This window comes from Camelus bactrianus, chromosome 9 (genome assembly GCF_048773025.1).
Source record: "Camelus bactrianus isolate YW-2024 breed Bactrian camel chromosome 9, ASM4877302v1, whole genome shotgun sequence".
Lineage (NCBI taxonomy): Eukaryota > Metazoa > Chordata > Mammalia > Artiodactyla > Camelidae > Camelus > Camelus bactrianus.
This window is the reverse complement of record NC_133547.1, coordinates 62,076,385-62,102,487: the sequence shown is the minus strand read 5'-3', so window position 1 is coordinate 62,102,487 and position 26,103 is coordinate 62,076,385. Positions and strand designations below refer to the sequence as shown.

General features: G+C 55.4%; 1 protein-coding gene across 8 annotated transcripts; it reads left to right on the top strand.

Moving 5' to 3' along the window:
- Nucleotides 1-650: 650 nt before the first annotated feature.
- RIPOR1 (RHO family interacting cell polarization regulator 1) lies at nucleotides 651-24,577 on the top strand. 8 transcript variants are annotated; one of them, XM_074370567.1, is made up of 22 exons: nucleotides 651-847; nucleotides 16,230-16,356; nucleotides 16,476-16,628; nucleotides 16,801-16,879; nucleotides 17,574-17,597; nucleotides 17,691-17,744; nucleotides 17,888-18,040; nucleotides 18,142-18,205; nucleotides 18,298-18,341; nucleotides 18,420-18,545; nucleotides 18,940-19,088; nucleotides 19,162-19,291; nucleotides 19,376-21,001; nucleotides 21,086-21,207; nucleotides 22,058-22,187; nucleotides 22,448-22,583; nucleotides 22,708-22,944; nucleotides 23,134-23,292; nucleotides 23,442-23,638; nucleotides 23,728-23,811; nucleotides 23,928-24,018; nucleotides 24,161-24,577. In XM_074370567.1, exons 2-22 carry the CDS (start codon nucleotides 16,253-16,255, stop codon nucleotides 24,256-24,258), a joined length of 3,960 nt encoding a protein of 1,319 aa, XP_074226668.1. In that variant the 5' UTR covers nucleotides 651-847; nucleotides 16,230-16,252; the 3' UTR covers nucleotides 24,259-24,577. The 8 variants fall into 8 exon arrangements, with proteins under 8 accessions (XP_074226668.1, XP_074226667.1, XP_045378202.1 ...); XM_074370566.1 differs by lacking the exon at nucleotides 651-847 and adding an exon at nucleotides 8,384-8,516; XM_045522246.2 differs by lacking the exon at nucleotides 651-847 and adding an exon at nucleotides 8,399-9,187.
- Nucleotides 24,578-26,103: the final 1,526 nt, after the last annotated feature.

Here is a 26,103-nt window from a genome sequence, read left to right as displayed (position 1 = left end):
ACACCAAAGATCAGGCTAAGTTTCAAGCAGAGGCCTGGCTCAGAGACAGCAGGGCTTCTTGGAAGAAATGAATGGAGAGCAGTTTGGGGAACAGAAGCACAAGAGAAGACTGGCTGGGTCCTTTCTCTTCCCCCATTTTGGGTTATTTGTTTGCTTAACAAATTTAGGGAGGTGCATCTCTGAAGTGCCAGGCAGCCTGTTTGGCACTTTTTGTTTATTTACAGAGCAGTTCAAGTCACCAGTGTTTACTGAGCAACCTGAGCAAGAAGCCATGGAGCAGGCAGAGGGCTCAGCAAAGTGGGACCCCCCAAAGAAGTCTCAGCAAAGATCCAGGAGTCCCTTGAGGCCAGAGTAGGGTAATGGAGCTGAGGCCTGAGGGAATACCAAGCCAATCTTCAGATTCCAGTCTGGCAGGGAGTGTGATGAGTCCTGAAGAGATCCTTGCCCTGAGAAGCCAAAGCCGGGTGGGGGAGGTCCCACCTCAGCACATTCTCTTCTGTGTGACGTTGGAGATAATTAACCCGGGGACCCTAACAGCTGCCACCGCTGTCCTTCAGGAATTCGGGCCCTCCCTGCATGACATCTAGGCCACAGCCCTGCTGCACAGCTCTTGGGGAGAAAGGAGTCTCATCAAATCCTTTTATCAGATGTGCTGGCCTGGAGTCCCCTGCACACCTGTCTGCTTCCTGGAGTAGGTTCCACCAGCACTCTGGGCTCTCAAGAGCCCAGGCTGATGGCTGCCTTCCCCACAAGCCAGGAGCCTACCAATTCTCTGCTGGTCAAGGTCCTTTGGGCCTTCAAGGATCTTGACTCAACTCACAATGGCATCTCAGGGAGCTGCAGAAAGGTAAGAGTCTTGGTTCCCATCCCAGCCTGACCATGGGTTCACTGGCCTCGGGCATGGCCTTACTCTCTCTGCAACTTGATGAATTTTGAGATCTAGGACCTCTGAATCTGGGAACCAGGCACAAAATCAGGTGACTCAATCTAGAACTAGCCTTGGTGGGTAGAGCCCTGGAGAGGAGCATGTGGCCCTTTCCAGAGGGGAGGCAGACAAGGGCTATGATGGCAGAAGCACATGGTATTGTGAGAGTGAGGAATAGACTGGTGACCTAGCCTGGGGTCCAGAGAAGGTATCCCAGAGGAAGTGGTGTCTGAGCTGAGACCTAAAGGATGGGCAGGAGTTAGCCAGGTGAAGGAAAGAGGAAAAAGATGCACAGAACAGCCTGTGCAAAGACGTAAAGATGTGGGAAAGCAATGTGTATTCAGGGAACAAAGAAGTTCAGTCTGGCTGGAGCTAGGATCTCATGGAGAGGAACTAACCAGAGATGAAGGGCCAGTGGGGACATGAGAAGAGACAGGTTCTGATATGCAGAGAGAGGTCAGAAAGGAGGTGCAGTTGTGCCTTGGCCAAGGTAAGGCGGCAAGTGTCGGGAAGACAGGACAGACTTGATGGCTGATGAGGTGTCAGCAGAAAGGCCACCCAGACTAACGTGAGAACCTGGGAGGGGAAGCAGTTCTGAGGAGAAGAGATGGGGTCAACTTTACACAATGAGTTTGGGATGCCCAAGGGTCATCTTAAGTGGGGAAATTAAAACAAGAGATGAGGGGGCAAGACTCAAGGCATCTCTATGGGGATGGAAACAAGACTCTAGAAATTGTCAGGAGGGCCAGGAGAAAAGTATCAAGGATGAGAGAAGTACCCTGAGGAGCCCACAGAGGGGCATGAAGAGATATAGCCAGAGAAGCAGCTAGAAATCACAGGAGCCAGAAGGAGCATCAGAAGAGAGGGAGGATCATCTGTGTCCAACACACCCGTAATAGGTCAAAGGAGGAGAACAGAGAAGTGGAGGATCAGGGAACATTTACAAAGAGCTCGAGTTTGGAGGAAGTTTTAATGGTGGTGGTGAGGTCCCCAGTGACATGATTCACAACCAGGTCTGATAGTGTGCAGGGCCACTGCATAGGGCTGAACAGGTTGTGCACTGCATACCCCACTGACAAGCCATCCAAGAAAATGTGACTGGATAAATTTGGTAGTATTTTGTAAAGCCTGTACTGCAGTGTGGAAATATCCCACACGGTGGCGCCAAAGACCAACATTATACTTCTTGGGCTTGGAAGGGGCAGGGCAGGGGTCAGTTTAAGGATCCTCTGCCCCCAGGCCATGTCCCATGTGTGGAGGGTATTGCCAGATACCCAGTGGCTAGGACCTCCCCCACCATGACACCCTGTGCATCTCTACAGAACAATTCTCCTAGCGGAAGGAACTCAGAAATAAACTACACACCACAAACTGCAGCCTGAGGGAACCCAGCCTGAAAGGTTCTCAGGAGAGCAGCTCACCCTATGATCCAGGAGGGGCACAGACATCCCTCCCACTTGTCTCTTAGGAGAAGGGACTCAGGAAGGAAGGAAGGAAGAACGCCTGGCCCAGTCTGAGGGACACAGTCACCCCACCCCAGCAAGGCCCTGCTCAAAGGTCCCCCTGGAGGCCAAAGCTGGATCAGTGGGGACAATGGCAGAAACACAGCCCCACCTCGGGGAGAGTCTGCAGGGATATCACCTGTTGAGCCTGGCGGCCCTAAACTAGAAACTTACATCTCCCAGGTACAGGGGTGGGCCTGGAAATGCCTCAATAAGAAATGGCTGTGTTGTCTTTGAAAACGATCACATGTTCATTGCAAACCATCCTTTGTATAAGTAAATACAAAGAAGAAAAAGCCCGGTGAAATTATAATGCCCAGAGATGACGGACCACTGCTGGCATAGGGATGAACCTTCTGAGGGCAACAGATGTGGATCTGACCTGAGGAGACTCCTTCTACAGGAGAACAGGTGGCTGTTCTGGTGCTTTCCTCAGTCCTCCGTGTCTACTATGTTGAGCACCTTTCCCTATTCGGAGATATAAACCCGTCACTCCCTACCCTGCCTGACCTGGCCCTGCTGCCTCTCAGGACTTACCTCCTTTCCCTCTATTCCAGCTTATGCGACTCAAACTCAGCAAGGTCATTCTCACCTCTGACCCATTGCCCCTGCCGTTCCCTCTGCCTGGAATACAGTGGTCCCTTGGTATCCTCTGGGGATTGATTCCAGGACCCCACAGATACCAAAATCTGCGGATGCTCAAGTGCCTTGTATCATAGTACAGTCGGCTTTCTGAATTTGTGGGTTCCGCATCCCATGGTACTCTTTCTCCAGATCATTCTATGACTCTTTCCTTCTTGTCATTCAGGTCTCAGCTCCAATGTCACTGTCTCAAAGAGGCCTTCCCTGACCACCGACTAAAGTAGCACCTCAGCCCCTCACTCCAAATCATACCACCCTGGTTTGTTTTCTCCACAGCTCTTCTCTCTCTCTGAAGTCATCTTACTGATATGTTAACTTGATTACTGTCTGCCTTGGGCTGGAGTGCAAACTCCTTGAGACCTTGCCTGTCTGGTCTCCCTCTGTGTCCCCCAGCATCCATAATGATGCCAGGCACATAGTAGGGGCTCAGCCTGTGCCTCACGTCCATCTTCAGTGGCCAGGGATTATCTTAGGGTATGCACAAACCTTCTTCACCCTCTATCTCCCACTGATGGTCACCAGGACCATGCCATCCCTTCATCTCTGATCGAACAAGCCAGTAATCAGTATCCTCAGACACAGGTCTTTCCTTGCCTGTATAACTTCCTTATCTGTTTGGGATAAATTTCTTGAAGTGGAATGGCAGGGTGAAAGAGGGGTTTGCACTTGACATTCTGATATATACTGAAAAAAAAAAATACTCTTAAACCTTCAAACCAATTCCCATTCTCTTGAGAGTGTCCACTCACACATCATGTCCATCACTGCCAATCTCAGAGGCCAAAAATGTCTCTCGTTTACATTTGCATTGTATTGATTATTAATGGGACAGAGTGCTTCTTAAAATTGCAATTTTGTTTTGTGTTTGTTAATGAGTGAATGGATGGGTGCAGTTAAAGCATCAGAAAAGAGAAGTGTCTCCAGGAACCACAAGGTGAGAGTGGTAAAGCCAAGACTTGAACATGGGCAGCATCCCCAGCCCTTGCTCTTTGACTCACACAGTGAGAAGTAGGGTCCATGCGGGGGCTGGAGCAGGGTGGAGGTGGTGGCAGGTACAAGCACACCCACAGCTCCATACTTACCCCACCTCAAGCCTGGATCTGCCCCTACCACTCACTGAACTGCCCTGGCAGAGCATGGCACCCTGGTCCCCCTCTCACTTGACCTGTTGGTGAGCATCCCCTCCAAAAGCTGTCTTTAGCCTAGACCCCTCTTTTCTGTACCCACATGTCCAACTGCCTTTTAGACACCTTTTCCTAGATGGATTAGTCCCCAGACCCCCCAGATGCCACCAGCCCAAACTGACCATATCACCTTTCCCTAACGTGATCCTCCAGGCCTTCCCACATCATTGAAAAACACTACCATCTACCCATCACCCAGGCCCAAAACTCAGGCATGATCTAGGATGCCTGCCTCTCCAGACCCCATATCCCATCAGTCCCTCAGCCTTCCATTCTGCGTCCTCAGCATCTCTTGAATGTTTCCATCTCTACTGCCCCAACTCTGGCTGGGACCACCATGACCTTGGTGGGAAAATGATAGCAGCATCCTTGCTACCTCTACCTGCCCCCTCCAAGCACTGCCTGAGTGACCTTTGCAAAGCACAGATATAACCACAAAATTCCCTAGCTTAAAGCCCAAGCTCCCCATCACCCAAGGGTAAAATCCATGCTTCTTAGGCAGTCCCCAAGGCCCCTCATGACTGACACCATCCCCAGCACACCTTCACACGAGTCTCCCACCAGCAAAAGAGGCTGCTCCTCCCTCCTGTGTCTTGAACTCTGCTGTGCTCTCTGCCCCAGACTCTCCTCTAAAGACCTACCCTCTGTCTGCCTAGGGAGCCCCAACAAGTTACCCTCTCCCTACAAAGCCCCTTCCCTTCCTAACCAGCACATACTCACATTCTCTCACTCATACACACACAAATGTGCACACAGACACAGTAACAATCACACACTCACATTGGTGACATAAGAGGTAGAGATTCAGGGATGACCTGACGTGATTTAGCGAGCCCCCATGGGCAGGGATTCAGTGGCCTCACCTCTGTCCCCCACTTTTGGCACCAGGTTCCATGAATGCTTGCTGAATATCAGGCAAATGAATGAATGAATGTGCACACTATGTCTGAGGTGTGTGGCCACGGGCACAGGAAGGGGCAGGCTTTATTCTGTCCCCTCATAGAAAGCTGGGGGTGAAGTTGCATACTAAGAGCTGTAGCCATGGGAGCTGTGGGGTGGGGTGAGGGAAGCTTCCATTTCTGGGTCTGGGGACTCGAAATGCGTTGCTTTTAAAAGTGGAACTAGCTGCACCATGTATGAGGAACTGGGGTTCACTCTGGTTCTCACCACCCTCTGCCATCCATTGGAGGGATTTTTTCCTCCTGCCAGAGCCCATCCCTTCAGGAATGTGAACAGCTCAAGAGTAGAAATGGTGATGACTTAGTTCTCCACCCCACCTCCCAGCCAGCAGAGCCTATACTCAGGGAACATGCCTGACTCAGACAGAGCCGAAGTGATTAGGATTCAGTGAGCTGAATCTTCCTATGACCATGGAAGGGCCCTGCCTTCCCTGAGCTTCAGGTGGCATCTCTGTGAAATGAGTTTTGGCTGTGTCCTTACTCGCCTGGCTCACTGGTTACTGGGGAGACGCCTGGGTGGCCTCTAGCACTCTGTGGCCCTCAGGCACTGTCCTTCTCTCAAGGCCCCTGAACAGGGGGAGAGGGCCACTTGAAGCCTCAGGTATCCCATCTGCTCACTGCAGCCCCATTCGTGCCTGGCTCTGGTGATCACAGGGTGGGGAACCATGACTGGTCACAGACAAGGACAATAGGCAGTGATGGGTATTCAGAAAGGGTGAGTGGGAAGCCAGAGGGCACAGGTTTCTTGGAGGAGGTGAAATCTGAGCTGTTTTCCAAAGTGGATAAGAGAGAGGAGCATCCCATGAAGAAGAAAGGCTGAGGGAAGAGGCAGAGGTAGAATGGGGACCATGTCCAAGGAGCTACAGTGAGGCTGGAACAGTTGGAACAGAGCACGGAGGGCTGGCAGGACAGGTAGGAGATGAGGAAGTGAGGTCTCCTGGGTCTTGGAGGCCCCACTACAGAGTCTGGACTTACCCTGAGGCAGGGAGACCAGAAAAGATGGTGGCCCAGGCTTGGGTACCAGCTATGACAAGGCAGAGATGTGGCCAGACACAGGACAGAATGAAGGATTGTGAAAAGCAAAGGCATCATCCATTAAAAGTGGGAATTTTCTAGAAATGGAATTCCAGAATTCCAGACCAAGCAAGAGTTCCTCGGAAGCTCCCTGGTGAGCCCTCACGATCACTGCTGCCTCATCAGAGCCCCAAGCAATGCACAGGGACAGCTCTCTGCTACTGCCACCCCAGGGGCCAGCATGCTGCCCAGCCCTGAGAGCTCAGTGGGTGTTTGTTGAATGAATTAATAAACAACAGAGTGGTGGGAGTGGGAGGTAAGGTGCAGGGAGGGAATGAATTTGAAACACATTAAGGAGGTAGAATCTACAGGACTAGCAGGGTGAATGAAGGTGGGGGGAGGGGGCATCAAGGGTTCATGCATTCACTCATTCATTTACTCTCTCATTCAACAAATATTTCTTGAATCCCACTATGAGCCAGGAACAGTGGTGATGAGGAATTCCATGGCCCCTGCCCCCACAGAGCTAAGGGACCCACAGTGAGGCAGGTTTAGGCACAGTGAGCGCACATGGGCACACATGCTGCCTGGTGGTGATAACTAACATGAAGGCAAGAGTCCATAGGACAGGGAGACAGAGAGTACTCAGGAGAGGCTGTCTTCAGAGAAGATGGTCAGAAGAAGCCTTGCTGAGGAGATGACATTAAGAGTGAGCAGGGATCAATTGGTGCCAGTTTTGAGAACTCCTGAGAGGCCCAGCCTTGCTCAAGTGGGAGCCTGGGTGGACAGTATTGGAGAGATGAGAATAAAGGAAGAAGAGTCCCTCTGGGTAAGGTCATGAGATCTGGTGGATCATCCAGGGGCTCTGGGACAGGAGAGGGCTCTGGGCACAGAGGAAGGCTGAGGATGTTCAGCAGTGGACGGATGAAGCTCTGAGACTGGATATTTAAGGTGGGGGAAATAAAGAGAAGAACCCAGTCCCTGGAAGCAATCCCCAGGTCTAATGACCACAGAAAAATGGGTGCTGCAAAGGAAGTCAAAAAGGAGGGCCGAAGAGGTGGAAGAACTGGGAAAGGGTGAGACATGTCTCCGTTAAGAGCTGGTGAGGGAGAGGATGTCAGTGCCCCTGAGGGCCTCTGTCCTCCCCACTCCTCAACCTCTGGGTTGTCAAGACCAAACTTGAGGAGGCAGAGGCAGATATTCAGGAACTTCTTAAAGTACCTGAAACCACTTCTGGGTAAGTCTGTGCTACCTCTAAAGGTGAAGGACCACAGAAGGGTGAAGCCTGAAGGGTGGAGGCCCAGAACGTTCAGGGTTGGAGAGGACCAGTGTTGTCTTATTGATGTGAAGAGTGGGGAAGTGAAGCTCACCTTTTGACCCCAGTATGGGTCAGCTATCAGCTCCACTTCAGCCCACTCCAGAGGAGAGTCAGCATTCCAGGCCCCTTATTGGAAAGGACTGGGCTCTGGCCCCCTTGGCCATTATGTGCTCCAAGCCCAGGTACCCAGACCCTGCCAGGGTCCTTCAGAGCAAGGCCTGAGACTCCCTAGAAGCCAGTACCCAACGAGTGGTGAATGCGTGGCCTGGCCAAAACCCAGACTTAGCGGCCAGACGGTGACAGGAAGGGCAGTCTGCCCCCATAGCAGGGAAACTGAGGCTGGCCCAGGGACAGGGCTGAGTGGCAGTGTCCAGACCCAGAAGGTGTTCGATGTGTAGGCTTCAGGCCTTCCTGTTCTCCCTCCCCAAAACTGGCCCTTATCCTTTCCTGCAATCAACCCAACCCAGTAGTGGCTGCTCCAAGACCTGTTTCAGTGGTCACAGATAGGGGGGCCTGAAAGGTTTCTAAAGCCCACAGAATCTGAGGAAGTGCCAGGAAAGCGAGGCTTTCCGGCGCACTCAGTTTTGGGGTCTGCGTGGGAAGGAATAGTGGTTCCCAGAAAACCGCCCTATTTCCGCGGATCCTGAGCTCTGAGAACTCCCACCGCCCTCGCGTCCTCCAGGGTCCCGCCCCCTCAACCTGGTGGACGCCGCGGGCTACCAGCCTGCCCCGTTAGCGGAGAGGGCGGAGCGAGCCGTAGGCGCCTCCAGGGGTGCGGGAGCCGCGGGAGTGCAGGGGGTGGGGCCCGGCCGGCCGGGGGAGGAGCGGGGCGTCCGGGCAGCGGGCGGCGGGCGGTGGAGCGGAGGGAGGGGCGGGCACCGGCGGCGGCGACAGCGGCAGCTGCGGAGCGACCAAGCCGGGCAGCGACCAGTGCACGGAGACCGCGAGGTCCGCGCAGCCCAGCGCAGCCATGTGAGTGTCTCTGACCTTTCCGGGGGCCGCAGGCCGGGCGGGGAGCGGGCGCGGCGGTTCTGGTGCTTCCTCCGCCAGCACCGCCGGGTCGGTCCCGGATCTGCTGACCCGGCTGCGGCCCTGTCCCATCTCGCCCCATCCCCGGGAATGAGGCCGCGTGTTGTCGTTCCTCTCCTTTTCTCCGGCGCGGAGTACGCCCACAAAAGCCGCCGCCTCCAGGCCTGCCGCACCCGGCGCTGCCTCTTTCCCTCCCAAGGCAAGGCCCAGGCGTCCCGTGCCCTGTGGCTCTGGGGTGAGCCAGGCCGGGCCTTGAAACGGACGCTCTCCCGGAGCCCCTGTGCCCTCGCCGCGGGAGAGACTGAGGTGGGAATGAGGAGAGGACGACGAGGGGTGCAGGCCGGCCTCCGAGAAAAGCTAATCCTCCTGGACCCATCGGCTGACCTAAGCCGCTTTGGGGCCCGACCCGAGGTGGCCTAGACCAGCCAGGAGCTGAGCTCTTCGCCCAAACCTGGCGGGGCCGAAGCTGTAGAGTATCGTCCCGGGCGCAGTCGGGGAACGGACCCTGAACCTGGAAATGGGAGGCTAGTGTGGGGAGTCTGCAAGCAGCCAGGCCTGGACACCGTGCAGAACCGGTTTGGGGAAGGGGCTGCTCACCAGGGCTTGGGGTCTGGGTAAGTCTGGCTTCAGCACCCTCTGTCCTCCTTTCCCCTAGAGGCCTGAATCCAGCCTCCGAAACTGACCCTTGTCAACCTGTTTTACTGGGTTCCTTCTAACGTGTGTCCAGGCTGGCTGGCCGAGCTCCTACTATGTGCAGTCTCATATAACAATAACGGTGCTTTGGTGGCCATCTGTGGGGCTTCGCCCTGGGTCTGCAGCGTTCAATGCAGGTGCAGCCTTCTGAGGAGGGTTACGACAATCTGGCAGATGCAGAAATGGGCCCAGAGAGGTCAAGTAACATTCTGAAGGTCACACAGCTGGTTTGGAAGAGGTGGGAATTAGACCCAAATCTGAATTCATGCCACTACACTATTTGCTTCCGCGGTAGCGGCTGTAAGTGGGTAGAGGGATGAGAATTAGAGAGTAAAGTACAAAACAGTCCAGGGGGACAAGGAGGCCTGGCTTAGCCTCGGTTTCAACCTTCCCTCCCTGTCCTGGGTCATGTGGGAAAGCTGGAGAGGGGGGCCTGGAAATGGGTGGGGGTGAGGGGAGAACACAGGGCGCCGGGCTGGGTACTCCCAGGTGGAAAAGCAGGCTGGGAAGACGCGGCTGAGTCACTGCGGCCCCTCGCTGCAGCTTCGACCAGCGCCTCTGCCAGGCCCAGCCCGGAGGAGGCCACAAGGCTTACAGTGCGCGGCCGTCCCGGGAATGTGACCAGCTGACCAGGGAGGGGGCCGGCAGGAAGTGAGGAAGTGAGGCCACCCGACTGCCTCCACCCGGTTCCGGGGTGGGGGGTCCCAGGCAGCACCGCCCCCCCCCCGCCCCGCCCCGCTTCGGCAGCTGCGGCATGACGTCAGCAGCCGGGTTGGGGCAGTTGCCATGGAGACAGGGGCAGGCTCAGGAGGGACCCCATTCTCCCTTGCTGCCGCCCCTTGCCCGGGTTATTTTTAGCATCTGTTTACCTCGGTCCTGGGCGGCGCAGGGCGGCGCGGGGCGGTAGGGCGGGGCTGGACCAGGGACTCCCGGGAAAGCGCCTGGCCTGGCATACCACTGAGCTGGGCAGCACAGGTGGCAGGATCTCCTGTCCCACACAAGTGCACCAGTTTTGGCGAATAGAGGGTATTTGGCGAGTAGAGGGATCCCCTGGGATCTGGGGCCACGCAGGCAGCCAGACTACCATTCCCAGCTGCCAGCGAGCTGGCTATGCTGCAGACCCCATCTCCCTTGAGACCTGGGTTCTTTCCCATGTTGGGAACAGACTTAAGGGCTGTCATGAGTCCAGAGAGTCCCCCGCCTCTTATAAGCTAGCCGCCCCCTTCCAGTTGAGGTGGACCCACTCCCTTAGCTCAAGGGGTTCATCTCTTTCCCTTCCCCCACCACCAGCAAGGGAGATCCGGCCTGTCCACCCCATGGAATTGTCACTCAGATGAATATTCTGATGGTCATTTGGACCAACAGTTATATAGCCTGATCCCTGTGGCAGAACCTCAGTCAGAGAAAGAAAATTGATGAAACAGTCAGCCTACTTTGAGTCCAGCCCACCCCCTCAGTTCTAAAATACCAGGGAAACCCAACTCTGCCCCTTCCCCAGGGAGCAGAACCTCACTTGCTGATATATTCAGAAAGTAAGGAAGGGAAAGGGAAAATTATATGTGAGTTAGGGGAATTGGGGTGGACACAGACTTGAAATCTTCTCCAACAGCTCAGGATCGACCTGTGTAAGGGCAGCCTAGTTCACTCTGCTCCCCACTCATACTCAGCTCCTGCTCTCCATTGCTTTAGTGCAGGGTGCAGAGGGTACAGTAGTGAGCAAAAGCAGACAGGCCTCAGCCCCCAGAGCTTACTGTCGTTGGAAGACCGACCTTAAAGGAGAACTGACAACTGAGTTATATGGCCTCAGGGATCATAGAGAGGAAGCTACCAGGTGAGGCGCCTAAAAGTAGGCTTCCTGGAGGAAGAAGTTATAGGGTAAGACTTGAAAAGAGAGAGGGGTTGTTCAGGCTGAGAATAATGGGAGGAGGGTATAGGAGCAAGGGGACTGCTGCTTAAATGCTGAAGAGCCTGGCAGGTATTGAGAGAATTCATAGTAGCTGGAACAGGACGACCGTGGGGGCAGCTGAGGACTACAAGGGGAGGAGTGGTTGAAGGTATATGAGGGAACAGACAGAGCCTCGAGGTCTTGCAGGTCATGTTAGAGGGTCTGGACTTTATCCTTAGGGCAGGGGAATACCCATGGATTTTTCGCAAGAGTTAAAATAGAGGGATGTTAGAAGAGTTAGAGTCCTGGGGTTGGACTGCCTGGGTTTGAATCCTGGCCCTGCCACTTACCAGCTGTGTAATCTTGGGCTTGTTAATAATTATTAATAACGGCAGTTAATGTTTGTTGTGTGCTTACAATGAGGTACTATGTCCATTCTAACTTCCCTACCCAACATACAATTCATCCTTCCCCAAACAGTCCGTATAGAGGGAAGTATCTCATTTCACCCTCCCAACAGCCCCAAGAGATAGTTGTTGTTGTTATTATTGTTATCCTCACTTAACAGATGGATAGCTACAGACCAAGAAGGTTACAAAATGTCCTGTTCAAAGTCATTCAGGCAGTTAGGCTCAAGTTCTCATCTGTGAAGTGAGGCTAATAGGACTTACCCCATAGGGTTGTTGCTAGAATTAAATGAGATGATGTTTGTTAATTAAGCACAGTGCCTGGCATAGAAAGCACTCAATAAAGGACAATTTTTGGCATTGTCAGGTATCTGGAATTTCAAGAGTAATGTTGTTATTGAATAAAGAATAGATCATTGTGTGTTGGCATGGAGACAGGGAACCCAATAGGAAGCTGCTGTAGGGCTCTAGGTTAGAATTGGTGATGGCTTGGACTTGAATTCTAGTTATGGGGGTGGAAAGGAGGGGGGAAGATTCCAGAGATGGCAGGAGTGTGTGGCTGAATAGTTGTAGGGGGAACAGACTGAGGGACCCAGGATGATTTCCAGTTTCTGGATTGAATAACTGGGTAAATAGATGGTGAGGCTGTCATGGAGAGGCTAAGACTAGGGAGAGTCAGGTTTGAGGAGGAAAGTGGTGAATTTAGTCTGGGGACTTCAAACCCAGCACATCCCTAACAGCCCACTCCAAACTGTCACTCAGCTTCTGGGGAGGTATCAAGCAGGCTGTAAGATAAATAGGCCTGGTGCTCAGAAGAACAGTTTGGACAAGGAAGAGATAAGGAAGCTGGCAACATTTAGATGGCATTGAGCTGTGGGAGACGTACCCAGCCCACAAGCGGGGAGGATGAGGCCCATTCGGGGATGGGGAGAAATACCCTCTGTGGGAAAATAAGATGTGCAGCCAGAGACAGAGGTGGAAAGCCAGGGGCATGTTGCCTCTTGAAATTTAAGAGAAGGAAAGGCTCAAAGAAGAGGAAGAGAACTACACAGTGAAAAGCTTTGCTGGGATCAAGCAGGATAAGGACTAAACATTGGACACTGGATTCAGCAACGGGAAGGTCACTGGTGACCATGTCCAGACCAGTCAGGGAAGTGCTGGGTACGGAAGGCGGACCAGGATAGGAAGAAGAGTGGGTGGGTGTGGAGAGGAAATGGAGGTAGACATCTCTTCAAGGAACTTGGCCAAGTAGCATGAGGGTTGGGGTAGCTAGAAAGAGACTGGGGGTTCACAGAGGAGTCGTTTCTTTTTGTAGTTACTTATTTAAAGTTAATTTTACATTGAAATACAATATTCACACAGAAGGGGTACATGTCCTAAGTGTAAGCTGAATACATTTTCACAATGGAACACACCCATGTAGGATCAGGAAATAAAACCCAGATTAGGAAATAAAGCGTTATCGGTACTCTGGAAGCCCCCTTGTGCCCCCTTCCAGTCACTACTCCTCAAGGGTAGTGTCACTCCTATTCTGACTTCTGTCACTGTAGATTTGTTTTACCTGTTTTTGAACTTCGTATCAAGGGAATCATATGTATATCTTCTCATGTGGTCTTGCTTCTTTCACTCAACATTATGTCTATAGGATTCATCCATAACAGTTGCATGTAATTGTATATTGCTCATTCTTTTCATTGTATAGCAGTCCATTATCTACTGATGGGCATTTTGATAGTTTCCAGGATTGTTTTTATTTTTTAAAATGTTTATTTATTTTATTTTTATTTTGGGGGGAAGTAATTAGGTTTACTTATTTATTAGTTTATTTATTTAAATGGAGGTACTGGGGATTGAACCCAGGAACTCATGCATGCTAAGCACACACTCTACCAGTTTTCATTTTTTATGTGGGAGTGACTTGCACTTGTCTGAGGCTTGTGGTGAAAGTCGGAAGCACTCATCTTCCATGAGAAGGGAGAGAGATAGCTAGGGCTACACATGAGGATTTCCCGTGTGAAAAAGGAGAGCCTGGTTGAGGTTGAGATTTGCTCTTTTCCAGCCGAGCTGCTGTGCCAAGACCTCTGGCAGCTCCCACCAGCCTGTGTGCAGGTACAGAGAAGGCAGGGGATTGGGTTGCCCAAGATTGATTTCCTCCAGGTAAGAGAGAAGCCCAGGGTGCTGGGGATAGTAGCAGCAGGTGAGCAACCCTGGAGTGGTGGCTGTGGATCCAGGCTAGGGAGAAGGGTGTGGAGGGAACGCAGGGAAGAGAAGGTAGGAGGGAACTGGCAGAGAGAAAGGAAGCAGAGGCGGATTGTGAGCTCTGTGCAGGGCGATATGTGTGCAATTCCAGCTGTATCTCCAATGACTGGCACAGAGTTGTCACTTAGTGACTAGTTGAATAAATGAGCTGAGGGCTCAAGAGGTCTCAGGTAGAAGGCAGGTGAAATGAGGGTGATGGAGAGAGCCTGAAGGCTGTGTTCAGTGTGATTGTGATTTAGGAAAGGGGCATTCCAGAGCCAGGTGATAAGAATGGGGTGTTCCTGCAGAGAGTGGCTGCAGGAAGCAGAGAGGCCAATGTTGGGTGGGCAATTCACGGGAATGCCCAGTTGCCTGTGTAGGGTGCACAGCACACAGTCTTCAAGAAGAAAGGGGAAGACAGCATTTCTTAAACGAGGATCCTTGGACATCTTGCATCTGAATCTGTAGTGGGGTGTTGGGCTTGTTGGAAATGCAGACCTCTGGGCCCACCCCAGCCTCTTGGGGAGAAGGTAACCCCAGTGCAGCAGAATTGAGCATCAAGGAGCAGGACCGTTTATGGGATGGGGGAGCACTCAGTCCCTTTGAGGGGATGGGATGCCCAGTAGATCCTGGGCATGGTGGCGTCTATCCAAGCTAGAGCTGGATAGGGATATTCAATGAAGAGAGTTGCAAAGACTCAGCACTAAGGGGATTCAGCCCATGTGGGCTGGGGGCCAGAAGGATGGAGCCTCTGCCCTAGGATGCAGCTTCTGCTAGAGAGAAGATGCTGGCTGGGTAATGGGACCTGATCCTCTTCCCTGTGGCCTGGGGGTGGGAAGAGTGCCCAGACTGAGCACCCCCTCTGTGGGTGGAGGGATGGGGGTGGTGCGTGGAACTGTGGGGCTTTCTGGACCCAATTCCTTCTCTTCCTTCTGAGGGCAGCAACACATCATATGGAGTTGATCCAGTCCTCTGCTTTTAGCCCCTCTTTTTCTCAGTGTCCTAGAGCTCTCATGCTCAGTGCCTGACTCTGTCGTCCTTTGGCACAGTCCCTCCCACTCAGCATCCCCAGCCCATCCTTCCACTTTCTCAGCCCCCACTTTCTAGCCTTCACACGCTCAGAACCCCCATTCTCAGCCCTCTGTGTTCAGCCATCTCTCAGCATCCCCCAACAGCCGCTCTATGAGCACCCTCATGCTACCTGCACCTAGTTCAGCCCCCAGTCAGTGTCCTCACTCTATTTATCCCTCCATATTCACCGCCGTTTTCAACTCCCTTTACCCACGCTCCTGACCCAGCCGAGAAGATCCCTGTCAGTACCCCGCCCGAAGGGAACCCCCAGGCACCCCTCCCAGAAGCCGGGCGGGCAGAGGCCCCGGTGCCCCCCTGGTCGGGCCGGTCCCGCCCCATCCCGGCGGGCTGAGTCAGGCGGCAGGAACTGGGCGGGGGGCGGCGCCGGGAGGAGCTGAAGACAGAGCCAGAGTCGCTGGGAGCGAGCGCGGAGCCCAGCACTGAGTGGCCCTGGGTCGGCGGGGACACGGGGGACAAGCGCGGGGGTTGGGGGTCTGTTCTGGACCTATCATGAGCGCCAAGAAGAGAGGTAGGACTGGCCAGGAGCTGCGAAGTCTCCAGGGCTGGCCTCAGGGGATACGGGTCGGGTTCTGGGGGCTTGGGGTGCGTGTTTCGCCGGAGCGTGGTGGGGGTCTGCGGAGGATCTCTTCCTGCTAAGGTCACGGGCGAAAGCGTCTGTCTTTGACTCAGTTTCCCGGTCGGAGTCTCAGGAAAGTGGAGGGGGCGGGGCACTTCTCGGCACTGCCCCCTACTCTGGGAATCCCCCTGCTCCCAGCGGCGAGAGGGCTGTGGCGTCTGGACGCCTCGGAGAGGGTGGGGGCTGCAGGGGAGCAGCTTCCGCAGGGCGGGTGGGTCTCGGGAGCCAAACCCGCGCAGGCCAGGCCTGCGAGACAGCTCCGTTGGGCTCAAAGCACGCACCCCGCCCCGCCCCGTAACCTCCTGCGGCCTCTCGGGGTGCGGGCGTGGGAGCTCCTGGTCCACTTGAGGGGAGGAGGTCAGGGGCAGGGCTGGGAAGCCCGCCCCGCCCCCGGGGTAAACAGGCGCTTCCGCACATTCTTCGCGAGCCCCTCCCCTTTCCTGCTCCTTCCCAGCCCGGGGAGGGTCCCCGTGCGACCCCCCCTTCCTGCCCCGCGAGGCAGGCGGAGCCTGCACCTCTGCAGGAAGTGGGGGACGAGCCGAGGCCACGCTGAGTCCGAGACCGAGTCACCCGCGGCCACCCTGTCATTAGCGCCAGAGCCGATGGGGTTGTCGGACTCCCAGCGACAGGCTGTGTCCGGCAGGACTGAGATACAGAGGCTGGGCCGCGGGGAGGGAGCTTCAAGGGCCCGACTGGCGCTGGACACCCGCCCTCGCCACCCTCAGGGAGCCCCGCGCGGACTCATTCCATGATGTCCCTGTCTGTGCGGCCGCAGCGCCGCCTGCTCAGCGCCCGGGTCAGTAGGAGCCAGTCCTTCGCAGGCGTCCTCGGCAGCCAGGAGCGGGGGCCCAGGTATGCAGCAGACGGGGGGAAATGGGGTCAAGAAAGCCTGACCGGGTTGGAGCTGGGTGTGCAAGTGAGGGTTTGGGGGACATCTTCTTGCCCATTTCTGAGTACAGTCTCTTCTTCAGGAGCTTCCCAGCCTTCAGTCCCCCGGGGCCCCCACGGAAGCCCCCAGCGCTCTCCCGAGTGTCGAAGATGTTTTCCGTGACGCACCCAGCCCCCAAGGTCCCGCAGCCTGAGCGGCTGGACCTGGTGTACGCTGCGCTCAAGCGGGGCCTAACGTAAGCAACGCCCTCCCAACGCTTTGTGCCAGGATCCCTCCCCAAGGCCTCGTTGTCCCCTTTCTGCTAGTAGGAACCTTCCCCAGCCTCACACTGTGTCCTCACTGCCTGTTCCCGGGGCAGCTGGAAGCTGGAGAGCTAAGCTAATTCTTGTGGTCTCCCCTTTCTCTAGGGCCTATTTGGAAGTGCACCAGCAGGAGCAGGAGAAACTCCAGGGACAGATAAGGGAGTCCAAAAGGAATTCCCGCCTGGTGAGTGAAGGGTGACATCCTGTATGCCCTTTGCTCTTGTGGTGTGGGGGGCTGGGCAGGGCCAGTCCTTGATGACATCAGGGCTGTTTTCTGGGATGACTTACACCAGGTGTGACTAGAAAAGGGGATATCAGGAAAGGCTGGGAAGGTTTCTTTCTCCGCTTTTCAGTCTGTATGTACTTTCTGCCTGGGACCCGGTGCCTGCCTATGGGAGCTCCCAGTGGGGTGGGTCAAATCCAGAGACATGAACAACAGGACAGTATTGTAGTGGTACTGAGGGGGAGAACCATGGTTCTTCCAGGGAACACATCATGGCTTTCCAGAGGAAGAAACATTTCTGCTGGGTCTTGAAGCGTGAATAGGAGCTTCCTGATAGAGGGAATTATGCATGAGGAGGCACAGAGGGCTCCTAGGGGTTGTAGGAAAGGCAGTGGGCCAGGAGAGGGATCTATGGAAGAGGTGGAGGGAAAAGTACTGGAGGGGTGTTGGGGACCAGATCTATGACACCAGCACCCACCAAAGACCAGGCATGTGGGAAGGTAGGTCAGTCGTACTTTGACTGGAGTAGCTGTAAACTGTGGTGTGAGGGAGGAAGGCTGTGAAGGAAAGGAGCTAGATGGGTCTGGGTGAGCAAGTGCCCCTGCTGAAGTACTTCTCACACCTCCTAATTGCCCCCTCTCATTTCTCCTCGCAGGGCTTCCTGTATGACTTGGATAAGGTGAGTGTATAGAGAATGGTGTTGGAAGAGGGTGGTTTGAGGGAGGAAAAGGGCTCTGGGCCTCAGGCTTCTCCTAACGCACCTCTCCCCCAGCAAGTCAAGTCCATTGAACGCTTCCTGCGACGGCTGGAGTTCCACGCCAGCAAGGTACTTGTGCAGCATGCGTGTGTGCTTGCTGTGTAGGGTGAGGGATTGGGCATCACAGCGAGATGGGATGATGCTAGGCCCTGGGTGAGCAACCCTAGTACTGAGTGTCAGTCCCCTCTCTGCCACTCTATTCACCTGCCCAGATCGACGAGCTGTATGAGGCATACTGTGTCCAGCGGCGTCTCCGGGATGGGGCCTACAACATGGTCCGTGCCTACAGCACCGGGTCCCCAGGGAGCCGTGAGGCCCGGGACAGCCTGGCCGAGGCCACTCGGGGCCATCGCGAGTACACAGAGGTAAGGGGTGTGTGCCTATGAGGCAGAGGCACAGGGTGTGGCAGAGCTGGTGAGAGGCGACTGGTTCTTGACCTCCTCCTGTCCCTGCCCATCCCTCCCAGAGCATGTGTCTGCTGGAGAGTGAGCTGGAAGGACAGCTGGGCGAGTTCCATCTCCGGATGAAAGGTACCGAGTTGTGAGGCAGACTGGTGGCTGGGAGAGGGAAGTGTGTCCTTGAGACCCCTGGACATGGCTCACCTCCTCTCCCCTCCTCCCAGGGCTGGCCGGCTTCGCCAGGCTGTGTGTGGGCGATCAGTATGAGGTATGAGGATGTGCAGGGAAGGGCTGGGCTGGCAGGGTCATAACACCAAGGGCTGCCTCATCCTGCTTCTTCTCCTAGATCTACATGAAATACGGGCGTCAGCGCTGGAAACTACGAGGCCGCATTGAGGGTAGCGGAAAGCAGGTGTGGGACAGTGAGGAAACCGTCTTTCTTCCTCTGCTCACGGAATTCCTGTCCATCAAGGTGATGTCCCTGCCCAGGACCACATACATTATCCTGTGACTCCATGACTCTGTGAATCCCTTATGACTCTTATGACCCTGAGACCCTTACCCCTGTGACTCCCACCTGGTTCCACGGCCCTTTGAATGTAACCCCTTGGCCTTCATAATGCTGTGATTTCCTCATCACTTTCTGACCTTGTGAATATTTGACCCCTGAACTCCCATGAGGCTGTGACCCCATGGCCTCAATGACTCTTCAAATTTAGACCTGTGATCCCTGTGCTTCCAGGCTGCATCAAGCCAACTTTACCCTGTTACTGTCGCATAACCTCCATGCAAATTCATACCTCTGGTCTCCTGCAATCTCATGACTCCTACACCCTTGTGATCCCATCTTGCATTCTTGGCTGCAGGTGACAGAACTGAAGGGCCTGGCCAACCATGTGGTTGTGGGCAGTGTCTCCTGCGAGACCAAGGACCTGTTCGCCGCCCTGCCCCAGGTTGTAGCTGTGGACATCAATGATCTCGGCACCATCAAGCTCAGCCTGGAAGTTACATGGAGGTTGGTGGGACTGAAGGGCTTGGGGACAGGGCTGGGGCCTGTGGCCCCTGCTAACAGCTTCTTCCCTCTCCAGTCCCTTTGACAAGGATGACCAGCCTTCAGCTGCTTCTACTGTCAACAAGGCCTCCACAGTCACCAAGCGCTTCTCCACCTACAGCCAGAGCCCCCCAGACACACCCTCACTTCGGGAACAAGCCTTTTATGTGAGTCACAGCCGGGACTCAGGCTCCACCATCCCCCAGAAGCTTCCTGGGGGTGGTCTTGAAACACCTCTTCTTCTCTTCCAGAATATGCTAAGGCGGCAGGAGGAGCTGGAGAATGGGACAGCATGGTCCCTGTCATCTGAATCTTCTGATGACTCATCCAGCCCACAGCTCTCAGGCACTGCCCGCCACTCCTCAGCCCCCAGGCCCCTGGTGCAGCAGCCTGAGCCTCTCCCCATCCAAGTTGCCTTCCGTAGGCCTGAGACCTCTACTTCTGGTTCCACAGATGAGGAGGGGGCCACGGCCCCAGCCCTGGCCAATGGGCATGCCCCCTATACCCGGACTCTGAGCCACATCAGTGAGGCCAGTGTGGATGCTGCCCTGGCTGAGGCTTCAGTGGAGGCTGTGGGTCCAGAAAGCCTAGTCCAGAGACCTAGCCTGCCTGTACACCCAGATCCCACCCATAGGGAGCACCCTAGTCCTGTCCCTCCTGCTCTGGACCCCAGCCATTCTGCCACAAGCCCCATTCTCAGTACAACAGGCCCTGGCTACACATCTGCACAACTAGAGTCGGTTCACACGGTGGTAAATTCTAGCTCTTCTGAACTGCCAGGCCCTACCCACACCACTATAAGCTTTACGTCAACTGCCATAAGCCCTACCCACAGTGTTCCAAGCCTCACTCACACTACCACAGGTTCTACCCACAAGCCTGTGATCTCTACCCTTGCTCCTACAGGCCCCACCCCAAGTACCACAGGGCCAGTGCAGATCACCACAAGTTCCACCCACAAGCCAATGCTTTCTATCCTCACTCCTGCTGCTCCTGCCCCCAGTACTACAGGCCCAGTCCAGACCACCACAAGCCCCAGACACACTGTCACAAACCTGATAAACATTGTCACTAGCCCCACCAATAAGCCAATGGTCTCTACGCTTACTACTACAGACGCTACCCTGAGTGCCACAGGCGCAGCCCAGACTATCACAAACCCCACCCACACTGCCACTAGCCCTACCCACACTACCACTAGCCCCACCCACACTACTGCAAGCCCTACCCATGCTACCACAAGCCCTACCCATACCACCACAAGCCCCACCCACACCACAAGCCCCACCCACACCACTGCAACCTCTACTCACAAAGCCAGGATGTCAACTCACACCACTACAAGTCCTACACCCAATGCTAAGGATCCAGTTCAGACCACCAGGAGTCCTACTCATCCTGTCACAAGCCCCACTCTTATAACTGTAAGCCCTTTCACTTCTCTAGACCTTGCCAAACTCCCCAGCCCCTCTGCAAACACAGACTCTGCCCTCCCAGGCACTGACCCCCTGTCCTGTAGCTACCCAGTCTCCACTCCCTGCACTCAGGCAGACCCCATAGCCCCCAGCACCCCCTACCCAAGTCCTGCCTGTTCCAGTTTGGAACCCCTCACAAGCCCTTCTCCAACCCCCCCAGAAGCCATCCGTCAGAGCCCAAGTCCTCCTCCCTCACCCCTAGCCTCTGTGCCCCAGCATTCAGACCCTAGCCTGGCCAGGGCTGCCCAGGCCCCAGTTCCAGGGACAGCCCGAGGGGCTGGTGACAGGAGGTTGGAAGAGGCACTGGGGGCCCTAATGGCTGCCCTGGATGACTACCGTGGTCAGTTTCCCGAGCTGCAGGGCCTGGAGCAGGAGGTGATCCGGCTGGAGAGTCTACTCATGGTGAGGAGGGCCAGGCTGGGCTATGGCAGTGCAGGGAGGGCAGCTAGGCAGGGGCAGCAGCTCTGACTCCCTTCATAACCCCAGCAGAGACAAGGCCTGACTCGCAGCCGGGCCTCCAGTCTTAGCATCACTGTGGAGAATGCCCTGGAGAGCTTCAGCTTCCTCAATGAGAATGAAGATGAAGACAGTGATAGTCATGGGGACAGGTGAGAAGGGCTAGGTGAGGTGGGGTGAGGGGAGGTGAGTGCCAGGGGAAGGAAAGAGGTGAGAAAAGGAAACAGGTGAGGTAGGGCCAGGTGGAGGAGAGCAGTAAGGACTGGAGGTGGGCAGGAGGGATGGACTTGCTGACGGGAGCATCCATGTTCACCTCTCCCATGTACTCTTTATGTGTCCTTGATCCTGGTGTTTCAACCCCATCTGTATCCCCAGTGCTTCTGGCTACCTTCCTCCTCATCCCTGTCCGCCTCCCTCGCTGTTCCCTGTCAGCTCCTGAGCCTCCAGCTCCTCCTTTCTCCCTTGGCCTCACCTTGGCCCTACCCTATGAACAAGCCCTTTCTTTGCCTCCTCATACATCCTGGGTCCCTCCTCAGCATCAACCCCCTCTGTTTCGACTCCAGGTTTCCCCTTAGCTCTCTGTCCCGGAGCGGCCTTGCCAAGTCCCAGTTGAGTGTCATGCCCGGCCCCTCCTCCCTCTGATGCTGCTTAGGTTACAGCCTTGTGCCCTGAGCTCTTGGGCCACAACCACTTGAAGTCCACGTTGTATAGAACATCCTGCTTGCATCCCTACTTCTGCCCATCCCAGCTCCAGCGACCCCAGCAGTCCTGGCAGTCCTAGCTGGAGGTGGCACTGGAGAGATGGTCTCTGGAAACCCCTGCTACCACGTGCTGTTCTCAGTGCCTTCTTCCTTCTGGAAGTCCTCAGTGCACTTACCCATTTGTCTGTTGTCTGTGCATTCTCTGTTCTTTTGTTCTGGATTGGGGGAAGCTTTTTAAAAATACACTGGTGACCAGATGGTGATGTGTGCTCCTGGGGTGACTGACCCATTTTTCTCTTAGGCTCCCAAGCAGCCCAGAACCTGGGGCTGAGGACATCGACTCACCTAGTGCCCAACCCCTCAGCACGGAGTGTCCAGCTCTGGATGCTGCATTGGTCCAGCACCTGTACCACTGTAGCCGCCTCCTGCTGGTGAGGGCAGTGGTATTTCCCTCTTCCCTTCACCTTGTAGCCCCTTACCCCACGGAGCCCTGCACTTCAACCCTGGCCCTCCACACCTCTTCTGAGTTCCACTCCCCAGTGCCTCAGGACCTGGCTCTTGCTGAATGGAACACCTCCCAAATTCTAGTTTCCCCAAGTCTCTCCCAATGCATGGACTTGTAGTCCCTGGGCTCTGCCCTCTCTAAGCTCTACCTTGAGGTCTGAGCTACTTGGCTACCCCTGTTCTCCAGAAACTGGGCACATTTGGGCCCCTTCGCTGCCAGGAGGCTTGGGCCCTGGAGCGGCTGCTGCGGGAGGCCCGAGTGCTCGAGGCAGTATGTGAGCTTAGCAGGCGATGGGAAATCCCTGCTACCTCTGCCCAGGAAGGTAAAGGCTGTGTGGGCTCTGGGTCGGGTCTACCTCAAAGCTCCTTCCTTGTCCTCCCTCATCTACATGTCTGTCTCCTCACTCGTTTGCTTTATTGCTGACTGTTTTGTGCACCTCCTCACAGTGGTGCAGTTCTCTGTCTCTCGGCCCGGCTTCCTGACCTTCTGGGACCAGTGCACAGAGGGACTCAGCCCCTTCATCTGCCCTGTGGAGCGGGTGCTCCTGACCTTCTGCAATCAGTACAATGCCCGTCTCTCCCTGCGCCAGTCAGGCTTAGCTGAGGCTGGTGAGTGGGCTGCCTACCTGCCCACTCTGCCCTCTCTTCTCAAATCCCCTTTGATGGGCCCTCAGGGAAAGCCAGGTTAGCCCACATAAATATGCTGAGCTGAGCACTGGGAAGAAATACTGAAGGCTAATGCCTCAGCACAGAAGGGCCCAGATGGGTAGGGTTTGGACAGGGGGTCCCTGGACCTGAGCTTGGGGTAGGAGCACTCTTCTAAGGGCCTGGGTCCATCCAAACCCTTGAGGCCTGTGGCACTGCCTCCCACAGTGTGTGTCAAGTTCCTGGAGGATGCCTTGGGGCAGAAGCTGCCCCGGAGGCCCCAGCCAGGCCCTGGAGAACAGCTCACCATCTTCCAGTTCTGGAGTCACATTGAAACCCTGGACAGCACCTCCATGGAGGCCTATGTGACTGAGACTGCCGAGGAGGGTGAGGCAGTGGCCCTGGTCACAAAGTGGCCTGACCCTAGGGGTGGCTCTGAAGGTGTGGTTGAAGACCTGAGGGTAAAAAACCCAGAAGATTCCTTACCCTGCCACCTTGTTCCAACTGGCACCCCCGACCTGGCTTCCTTCTTTCAGTGTTCCTGGTGCGGAATCTGAACTCAGATGACCAGGCTGTTGTGCTAAAAGCCCTGAGGTTGGCACCTGAGGGGCGGCTTCGAAGGGATGGTCTCCGGGCCCTCAGCTCCCTGCTTGTCCATGGCAACAACAAGGTCATGGCTGCTGTCAGCACTCAGCTCCGGAGCCTGTCATTGGGCCCTGACTTCCGGAAAAGGGTGAGAGTTGGGTAGGCCTCCCTGAGGGCAAAGGCTGGGGTCCCAGGCTCCCACTGTCTGGCTAACTCTGCCCTCCCACCATTACCCAGGCCCTGCTGTGCTTCCTGGACCAACTTGAGGATGAGGATGTGCAGATGAGAGTGGCTGGCTGCCTGGCCCTGGGCTGCATCAAGGTGACCCCTGCCAACCTACCCATACCTTCTCTACTCTCCCAGTTCCCCAAGCCCTGGGTCCTGGGCCTTTCCCATCTGCTCTATGCAGCCTACCTCAATGCTCCCTCCCCCGGTAGGCTCCCGAAGGCATTGAGCCCCTGGTGTACCTGTGCCAAACGGACACAGAGGCCGTGAGGGAAGCTGCTCAGCAGAGCCTGCAACAATGTGGTAAGGCTGGGGAATGGCATATATGGGTCAAGTTGATTTCTGGGACATTTTGGCTGATGGGAGTAGAGGTGAGAAGGGGTCAGGGATGGGGGGGCCAGTTTGAGGCTAGGGCTATTCTTGACTCCCTCCTTATCCATTACAGGGGAGGAGGGACAGTCTGCCCATCGACGGCTGGAGGAGTCACTGGATGCCCTGCCCCGCATCTTTGGGCCTGGCAGCATGGCCAGCACGGCATTCTAAACTTCCCTCCCACTAGCCCCCAGTGCCCCTTCCCCACACTTTCAGGGCTTACCAGGCACTGGCAGGGAGGGTGAGGGCTGGCTCCAGACACCCCTCCCTCACAGATTCCTATCAATGAAAATCTAATATATTCTTCTGTTGACCTTGGGGTTGGTAGAGTCAGTGCCACAGTCAAGTGCCTCCCAGCCTCGGCTCAGCACACTTGCCATTGATCAGTGTCACGGGCCTGGCCATCCTGCCTCTGCCCCATGATGTCCCTTGGTTTTGTATTTTATTTACAGAGTTTTACAGAAAATAAAAAAGCAAAATGCCTTTCCTACATAGCCTACTAGCCTGGTGCACTCCTGACCTCCTGTTTCGGCACCCTTTGGCTGTGGCCCTTACTGACACTAGTGACAGTGGCATGTGGTTTCACCCTGGAAATACAGGTGGAAGAGAGCCCAGGGGCTGGAACTGGGCTTAGAAAAGAGGGCAGAGGAAGAGAGTGGTGGGGTGTTGCTGAGGAGGCCCAGCCTGCAGCCTGGGCCAGGAAGCTATTGGCCTAGGCTGGAGCCAAACTGTGGAGTTGGTGTAGACGTCCCAAAGGGTGCCAGTCCTGAGAATGGCTTCCTAGTAGCCAGCTAGCTCCCCATGGCCTGGAGGCAAAGAGGAAGCAGGCAGGGAAAAAAGCATGTGGTGGCTGGAGCTTCTGGCCACCAGGGGGCAGCAGAATCCCTTAAGGCGGTGCCAGGCTTCTGGGTCTTTGCTTCACCCTGGCAGCTTCCTACACAGGAGGCTGAGCACCAGCAGCTCCTTGAAGGCTGGGTGGTTAAGAGGGAGGGGAGATTCTTGCAGAGGGAAGAGCTGCGGCCTGGGAGACAGGAGACCCGGATGGCTGCCCTGTGACTCTAAACAGTAAGTCCCTTTTCTCCCTGAACCGCCTCCTGTCTGTAATAACAAACCTAACTGAACCCTTTGGCCTCACAGCTGGCTGACCCATGCTGCTTCAGGAAGGAGGGCTCCAGGGAGAGGGCTCACATGAGCTTATTAACCCCAGAAAGCTGAGTCCAACAGGAGGAACTTGAGGGTGGGGTAGGACTTCAGTTTGGCAATCCTGTTCTAAAGAGGGCCTGAGGGAGGCCCACACTCAAGGCTGGACAGGTCCTCCACCCTTCCCCTCTCCCTCCAGAACTTTCATTATCCAAAGGCAAGGAGACAGTGAAAAGGGCCTTCCCCACTCCTTGAGCCCACTCTGGTGTCTTAGTACCTGTGGCGGTAGCACAGCAGCGTGACACCCTAGGGAGAATGTGTGTGCCTGCACTCAGGAAGAGCCAATGAGGTGCCAACAGGCACCCCCCGGGGGGGTGACCCAGATCCCCAGAGAGCCCTTCCTCCTCCCCACCCCCCAAGTTTTAGAGCTGTATATGAAGAGGTTTGGCTGGGTCCTTAACCATCTGATGGGGAAGCCAAGCTGAGCAGAAAAAAAACAAAACAAAAAAGAAAACGGTAACAGGAAGGACAGGAAACACCTGTGTGTGGATGCAGGTGGCTCATTCCAGTTGGGTGGGGGTGGGCGTGGGGTTGGGGGCAGACAACCCTCAGCACAGATCTGTGCTCCGTCTATAACTATGAAGGGTGGCATGGAGGGATGGTGCAGCTCAGTTTTTTTAGGTGGTCAGCTGGGGTAGTAGCAGGTGGGGAAGGCAAACAAGTGATAAGAGACCAAGCCAGCACCCAAAGCTAGCCACAGCTTGGGCCTGTCCCAAGGGCCCCTGCAGGAGGGTTGCAGTCCCAGAACCTCCCCTAATAGCCCCTCAGGCCTGAGGCCCCACAAGAGGCCCACTGGTAGGGCAGGACTGTCCACTT

Excerpts from the sequence above, each read along its gene's own strand:
- RIPOR1 (XM_045522244.2), top strand. Across the intron at positions 21,002-21,085 it reads GGCTGGAGAGTCTACTCATG|CAGAGACAAGGCCTGACTCG; the intron begins GTGAGGAGGGCC and ends TCATAACCCCAG. Across the intron at positions 22,945-23,133 it reads GGGCCCTCAGGGAAAGCCAG|TGTGTGTCAAGTTCCTGGAG; the intron begins GTTAGCCCACAT and ends TGCCTCCCACAG.